Genomic DNA, 7,869 nt, shown 5'->3' on the forward strand with positions numbered 1-7,869 from the left:
GGAAGGGTTGGGCATGGAGAGCCCTGGGTCCTGCGGGAGCTCCGACGCCTCCACTGCTGTCCTCATCTCCTCTTGCCACAGAAGTCTCTGGGTTCCCCCTTGTTCCTTCCTTTTGGATGAGTGCTCTGTGTCCTGGGCAAAGAGAAACCTGAGGGATGTGACTGGGACTGGAACGATGCCTGGGTAGGTTTTGGCTGGAATCCTGCCAGCTGGTAGGTTTGGCTGGAAACACTCTCTTCAGCACAGCCCCTGAGGGGGTTTGAGGGGCAGAATTTTGTGGGATTTGAAATCTAATCAATCTTTTTTTGAAATCCAGACTAAAATTTGGACCCTTGCTCCTCTGTTTATAGCAAAGGAAATGAAAATGCTGCAGTGGGGGCAGGGACAATCTCACAGGAGTGACCACTTTGTCCTGAGGTAGCTCAGGAAGGGGAAACACACTCCTGCCATGGTTAGTAACCCTTTCTTTACCTGTCTTCTCTCCAGTTTCCCCCACTAGGTGACAGATGCCCTTCTGAGGCCATCTGGGTGGGACTTGCAGCTTGCAGCGCAGGGGTTTGAAAGCCCGTTATCTGCAGCAGTATTTTTTATTCCTGTTTGTGTTCTTACTAATATTGCTGTTCTCTGGAGAGGTGCGAGCACAGTCCTGGGTGCTGGAGCTCCTGGCTCTCCCGCGCTCCCTGCAGATGGGTGCTCGCAGCATCCTCATTAGGAATTCACTGAGCTTGGGCATTTCCAGTATCCCCATTAGCCAAAGGAACTGTTCGTACTGGCTTTATAAACACCATCGATGGGAGCCTTTGGTAACGGATGATTGGGAAGTACAGACTGAAGTTAATGCTGTGGGAAGGTGGTAACTTCTGGGGGTCCTTGCCCAGCCCATCCTACTGCTGATCCCAGCAGAAGACCCGGCATCTGTCTGGGGTGCTGCTGCTCAGCAGTGTGGTGTTACACAACTTAGCAGCAAGGTTTCAGCTCACATGTCTCTTAAGGATAAGAAGGTTTGGGGGGTTTTTTTGTTTGTTTTTTCTTCAACTGAAGGTTTTCTCAGCGTGTCCTTTCCGAGAAAGCAGCCACCAGGAGCTTCTCGCCACACCTCCCATGCCCCTGTGTGTTCAGCGATGTCCCTGGTGCGCTGCTGGCTCTTAGCTCCTGTTTTGTGCGTTAACAGGTGTTCCCCTGCGAGAGGTACCTGCGCCGCCACATCCCCACGCACGGCGGGGGCAGCAAGTTCAAGTGCCAGATCTGCAAGAAGTTCTTTCGCCGGGAGCACTACCTCAAGCTGCATGCCCACATCCACTCGGGTACGAGCTCCTCGGTCTCTGTGTCACAGTCCTCGCTGCCCCTGTAACGCCCCGGCTCTCCCCGATAGCCAGCGGAACAGAGTTGACTGTACGAGTCATTGGTAGTAATGTGGCTTCAGGAGATGGTTAGAAGTGGGACACGGAGGTGCACAAGCTGAGGAAGCTGGCCCTAGGAGCAGGAGCAGGGCACGGTGTGGGGTGTATCCATCCATTTACCCTTCAGGCAGGGCAGGGAAGCATGGGGAAGTTTACAGAGCAGAGAGTGAACCCTATACGCGACTGGAGCAGCCCCGTGTGACTGGGCCCTCCCTGACTCTTGGTCTCTTGTTCTCTGTCCAGGTGAAAAGCCCTTTAAGTGCTCAGTGTGTGATGCAGCTTTCAATCGGAAGGACAAACTCAAGCGCCATATGCTGATCCACGAGCCTTTCAAGAAATACAAATGTCCCTTCTCGTACGTAGTGTCGCTGCCGTCTCCAGCGTGGTGGCATGGGGTTGGGATGGGCTTTGGGATGGAACAAACGTCTCCTGCAGGTACCCTGTGTGTGGCATCCGCCACTCCACTCCTCTGGGGGAGGCGGGAGTGCTGTGTGCTGTTCAGAACCCAGAACCCAGAAGTCCCAGTTCTTTGTCACTGACTTCCTGTGGGGCCACATCATTTCATTTCAGTACATCAAACCCTGTAAAATAACGCCTGCCTACATGGGACGCTTGGGGGGTTGCACCCAGGGAGCACGGGGGAAGAGAAGGGGCATTATTTGGCCACGAAGCACGGGGTTGGCTGGATGGTGGGCTGGCTCTCCCCGCCTGCCGTGTCTTGAAAAGCACTTGGCAACGTCGGAGCTAATTATGAGCTGGAGAAACCCAGGTTCAGAAGATGCATCCCCAGATCCATGGCTCAACCATGGACCTTCTGAGATAGCCGAGACTGACTGGCTCCTCTCTGCTCCAACCACCTGGTAGCTCCTTCTGAAGTATTTGTGTCTCCAGCTGGGATCTGGAAGTTGCTGCACCTTCCCAGTGAGACACAGGCTGCGTGGAGTCAGGCAGAAGCCACATGTCCCTGTTTATTTCTTGCCCCTCTCCAGAAGGGCTGAAATAGTGGAGCTTCTGCTGAGACTGCAGCCAGGGCCCTGGCTGGGTGCTGCCAGGAAGGGCCGTGGATCTCTTTATGGTCCCAGCTCAGTTTATACATCGATCCACAGCCGATTCATGCTGCTCACCAGCATTTGTTGTCCTTGCAGAAGCCACACGGGCTGCAATAAGGAGTTCAACAGGCCGGATAAGCTGAAGGCTCACATCCTGTCCCATTCGGGTAAGCACAGCCCTGCCCGCGCTGCCAGCGCTGGGGAACGCGGTGGCTGGGACTTGCTGTGCTGCTGCAGGAGCGTGTTGAGCCTGAGAAACAAGGGACAGCAAATTGTGAAAGTGCTTCTGCTTTATTCCCCAGCAGCACAGGCTGTTCCTCGCAGGTGCTTTCCCTGCAGTGTCCCCCCACCTGTTGCTCAGCGAACCCAGCTACTGCATGGTTTCCTGCGGGAGACTTCCCAGGTGTGTCAGACAGTGTTTCCCAGATAGAGACCTACATTCTGAACACATTTACAAGTTGTGGGTTGTTTTATCTCTGTTGCTGCAGGCCTGTTGTGAGCTGGGTCTGAGCTTTGGGCTGTTTTCTAAGGTGGTGTAAATCTGTAGGCAGGGCCTGCGGGAGCAGAGCTGGATTTCTTGGAGTGGTTGCTGTCAAATGAGTATCCAGAGTGCTCTGTCCGCTCCTCCCTAATACCACCTCACACCCAGAGGGAGATCTCTGGGGATTTGATTCCCTTCTCTGTATTCCAAACCCAATACTCCCACTCCGAATAAAGACAAATAATTTATTCCCACGCCCCAGGGAGTATCCAGACTTTTGTCTCTTGGGGAAAAACTGAGCCTTTTCTTGGTGCTGGCATGTCAAAGCCCTGCAGCACGCAATCAGATGGGGCTGTGCTGACAGAGCAGTGGATGGTTTGTTTCAGACTGGATGGTCTGTACATCCAGTGGATGGTTTCTGTATCTCCATACATGGGAGATAAATTAAAAAAAAAGCACAAATTTTTGTACTTAGCAAATGCATTTGAAAAAACATCAAGAGTTTGACGCTGGTTTGCATTTTCATCACCAGTACCTGACATTTTTTTCTGGTGATATTTTAATCCTCTTACTTGAGGCAAGAACTATTGTTTCAGCCCCTCCTAAAAGCAGACGTTCAAGGTGGAGCTGCTCACCTTGCAGATTTACCTGGCACAATGTCTCCTTCAACCATGGGGGTTTTGGTTTGTTTTGATTATCAACCTGCAAAAGAGTGGGGATTCTTGGGTGAGGAGGCGGCTGTTTGATGCTATTATCAGGGACCATCTCCTTGGAGAGGAGACGAAGCTGTCCCGCACTCCTTGGCTGGGCTCTGTGTTAGGCTGCAGGGTGTCTAACCAAGCTCTCTCCCCTCCCATGCTCTGTGCAGGGATGAAGATCCACAAGTGCCAGTACTGTAACAAGTCCTTCAGCCGACGAGCCCACATGATGGAGCATCAGCGCTCGCACACCGGCAACTACAAGTACCGCTGCCCCACCTGCAGCAAAGGCTTCACGCGCCATAAGTACATGAAGGACCACAAGTGCCGGCTGGGCTCGCCCAAGGACAAGGACCTGCAGCTCAGGAAACCCCAGAAGAAGCGGGTGGTGCGGGGGCGCAAGGCCGGCCTTGCCCTCCCCACCCACCTGGGGCTGGCCGAGCTGAAGGATGGTGCTGCTGGGGAAAGTCCCCCTGAGGGCGGCCCTAACAAAGAGCCCTTCCAGGAGTCGGACGCCGTCTTGTCCATTGTGGTTGGTGGGTCAGGAGCTGCTGACTCGGACCTTGTGCCTGAGCAGCCCAGCAGCATGGCGTCCAATCTGGGGCTGGCTGAGCTGCAGGCTGCCCCCGACGGCCCCTGCGCCATGCTGGCTGTCCCCGTGTACATCCAGACGACGGAGTGACAATGTGTAGAGCCACTGTGTGGCTGAGGCTGCTGCTGGGGCTGGAAATTTATCCCAGTGAAAAAGACCAAAGCTCTTGTGGGGAGGTTGATGGATATGGGAGAGAATGGCTTTCATCTCCACGCGTTCTTCCCGGCCTCGGGCAGAGGAGTGCTTGGAAGCCACTGCCGGCTACAAGGCACTGAAGAGAATGGCTCCGTTATTTCTTGTCCCTCTGCATCGCTGCTCAGCCTAGGGCAAGAAAGATCAAGATCCCTGAATCAGGGTGAGAAGGAGGAGCATGGGAACTAGCAACACACAGAGCTGCTGAAACCGGGTGGCTTTGCAAATCACAGCCTGTCCCCTCTGTGGTTTTTCTGGCCTCAAAGCTGTATTGCCCAGTATTTGGGTGGCCTTTCCGAGAGCAAACAATTGATCCTTCCTAGTGGAAGCAAGTTCATCCTGAGATCCTTCGGGAACACTGTTCAGAAATACCCTGATCGACTTATCTCCGGGATTTTTCTCCCCTCTATCTCTATCAGTAGAAAGATCACCTTGTCTGTACCTGTTATAAACACCGTGGACCTCGCGTGCTCTGTGGAGTCAGTGGGGGAGCACAGGTGTGCGTTGGCTTTTCTCTCTGGTTGACGTTCTCAACAGGGTGTTTGTTCTTCTCATGCTTTTTCTCCATGTCCAAGGATCTCCAAGTGCCTCAGACACCAGTGAGTCAGTCCTTGTGACAGTTAAACGCAACACTCTCTGTGTACAGCGGGGGACGCTGGCTGAAGTGAGCTGTTCAGGTCACACAGGAGTCCCGGGATGATCCACGAGGTGGTTTTCCAGCACTGGCTCTGGGCGAGGTGCTGCAGGACACTTCTGTGCCCCTCTCTGCCAGCTGCTTCCCAGCCCACCCTTCCTTTACCTCAGTTCGGTGGGCCAGTTGTTGGGAGCTTTGTGGGTCAGTGGCAGGTGGGGGGTTGCTGTGGTCAGGCAGCAAGACAGGCCAGTGTCACTGGGACAGTTTGTCTTGTCCTCTTGGCTTCTCTCTGGTTAGGAGAAGTGGGAGCCCCAAATCCAGCATGGGAGGAGCAAGAGCTGGAAATTCCCGCTGGGTAGTGCTCTCTTCCTGCTCCGGGTATGGGCCAGCCGAGCTGAGCTTTCCCTGGTGATGAGCCGCTGAACTGTCTGTAGGTGCAGCTGCCTTCCCAGGCAGTTTCTCCAGAGATGGTGCAGAGCAGAGCGGGTGTTCAGCCAGTCCCAAGGGGTGCAGGGTGCCGAAACTCTGGCTGCGGAGTCCCCCGCCTTGCTGACTGTGAAACAGTGGGTGTTTCTAGCCACTGGACCAGTCAGCCCAGCATTACTGGTCTGACTGGCCTGACCCTCATGCCTGCCCGCAACCTGCCTGAGCTCCAGCCTGTTGCGTGACCTCAAGGTGCTCTTCCTGTCTCCCTGCAGTGTATTTTGCCCAGATGTTAAATGCAGCAGCTTGCAGAGGCAGCGTGCTGGGGCTGTGCCCATCATGGTATCTCCTCCTGGCAGCATGTGCCCCCAGGCTGCACCCAGTATAACACTGGCTTATGCTGGGAAAACTGGCACACGCTTCAGGGAGGCTGGGAGCAGGGGGGCTGTCTGGGTTTTGGAGAGGTTAAGGAGAGCTCTTGCTGCTGCCTGCCTGGGGGGTGGGTGGAGAAGGTGGAGCTGGACTGTTCAGGATGGGAGGAGAGGCAACAGGGACATGGAGGAACATGGGAGCTTCTGACTCGATAAAAGGAATTTCTACCAAGGGAAAGGAGGCCGCAGAGAGGCTGTGAGCTCTCAGTACCTGGTGATACTCCAGATGTGACAGAGGTCCCGCTCTGAGCAGACGTGCTGGGCTGCAGACCTACACGTGGCCTCTCCTACTCCTGTGTTTCTGTGAAACGTCTTGTCTGCTTTGAGGGACAGAGTGCGTTTGCCCACAACGTTTGTTAGACTCGGATCTCTCAGGGGGGAACAGCAGGAAGTGGTTTGCTAAGTCTACTTCTCCTGTTTCTCCCTCCCTGCTGTACCGGCTCCGTGCGGTGTCCTTACGTGGTCTCTGGCCCTCGCTGTGGCACTGCCATTGGCTCTATTTTGCGACGATGATGGGAGGGTGTGTGCAGCTCTCCTTCAGCTCAGAGGCACTGTCTGGAGGCCTGGCCTGCCCTTCCTGGCCCCTGCTTTCCCCCCAGCACAGGCTGGAAGCTGGTGCTGGAAGCTGTTTCCACTGGCTACACTAAGTGTAATTCCAGGAGCGGAAGCAGAGCCACAGAACAGCCTCATACGTGACTGAGGGCCACAGTGGCTGAAGGGCTGAACTGAAACAAGGTTTATCTTGAGCTTAATGATTGTCCTCTCAGAGTAAACCCCAGAGCAGTGATGTGTGAGATATGTAACGGAGGTACCTGATCAGAAGAGCAGCCGGGCTGGCTGTTTGTGCAGCAGCTGCTGTTGGAAGCTCCATGGGTGCGAGTCCTACGCGTGTCTGAGGGATGCCGCGGCCCCAGGGGGGCTGGCAGAGGGGAGGGTAGGTCACTGCCTGTCTGTGTGGTGCCCACTGACCTCGCTTCCCAGCTGGGCTGGCTGCACAGGAGCCGCAGCAGGTCCTGCAGTGCTGGGCGGGCGCTCCTGGAGCATCGCTGCCCTTTCTGTGGAAAGGAAAAAATGGAAATTATTTAAACCAACAGGAACCCCCTCTCCTCTGGAGCCATCTGCCCACAGATTAAATTTTGACATGGAAGGAAATGTCGTGGGAAAGAGAATAAGAGTAAAAGCTGTCACTGAGCCCTTGTGAGTTCCGCACAGTCCTGCTCGGGTCACAGGGACCCTTGTGCAGGCCACGAACCTCAGGAACCCTTTTTCTTCCTCCCTGTCCTAGGCTTGTTCAGCTGCTTGAACTCCTCTGCAGGCCTGGAGTTGGGTAAGGTATGGACAAGCTCCTCTGTTTCCTCCTGGCCAAAAGGGAAGAACTTTACCCCTTTCCTGTTTCCTCTTCCTCCAGCGCCGGCTCTGCCCCCTGCTCAGCCGCAGCGTGGGCTGCAGCTGATCTCAGCTGCTCAGGGCACTGGTGGTGTCCAGCCCCTTTCACAGGACTGGTCCCAGCCTGCGGCCTGGGAGCAGTCGTTCTCTTTACGGTCAGAAGCAGCTTGGCACTTTCTGGAAGTTCCCTGGAGCCCCCCAGGGCCAGAGCCATCCCCTGGGAGAACCGGGGCCTGTCCTGGGTCAGAGCAGAGGTCTGTGTGAGCATGAGAAAGGGCAGGTACAGGCTCTGCCGTGGTGTCATCAGCTGGGGGGACGTTCCTGCCCTGACCGTGGTTTCTCTGCTGATGTCTCGTGTGTATTTTTATTTTTTCTTCCCTGTCTGCCGGTACAATGTTAACAGGATCCAGCCCACAGCTCTGTTGCCGAACTCCTGCTGCCGTAAGGAGGGTCGTTGATTAATTAGCTGGTTCCCGAGGGCAGGACGAGGCTCCCTTGCCCTGTAAGCCGTTGTTTGGTTCATTTCTCCCCTTTGCCATCAGGGGTGCATGTCCTGGCCTGTTTTAGAGCACTGACTAGTCCA

General features: G+C 55.1%; 1 protein-coding gene across 2 annotated transcripts in view; it reads left to right on the forward strand.

Annotated features, from left to right (window-relative positions):
* Positions 1–4,403, forward strand: part of ZNF341 (zinc finger protein 341) — a 14,300-nt gene extending 9,897 nt beyond the window's left edge. For both annotated transcript variants that reach the window (XM_010143046.1, XM_010143054.1), the window contains exons 11-14: positions 1,172–1,304; positions 1,644–1,755; positions 2,546–2,616; positions 3,799–4,403. In XM_010143046.1, the coding sequence (XP_010141348.1) occupies positions 1,172–1,304; positions 1,644–1,755; positions 2,546–2,616; positions 3,799–4,310 (828 nt within the window). In that variant the 3' untranslated portion in view covers positions 4,311–4,403. The remainder of the gene's footprint in view (positions 1–1,171; positions 1,305–1,643; positions 1,756–2,545; positions 2,617–3,798) is intronic.
* The last annotated feature ends 3,466 nt before the right edge of the window (positions 4,404–7,869 follow it).

Source organism: Buceros rhinoceros, unplaced genomic scaffold (genome assembly GCF_000710305.1).
Source record: "Buceros rhinoceros silvestris isolate BGI_N320 unplaced genomic scaffold, ASM71030v1 scaffold28500, whole genome shotgun sequence".
Taxonomy (NCBI): domain Eukaryota; kingdom Metazoa; phylum Chordata; class Aves; order Bucerotiformes; family Bucerotidae; genus Buceros; species Buceros rhinoceros.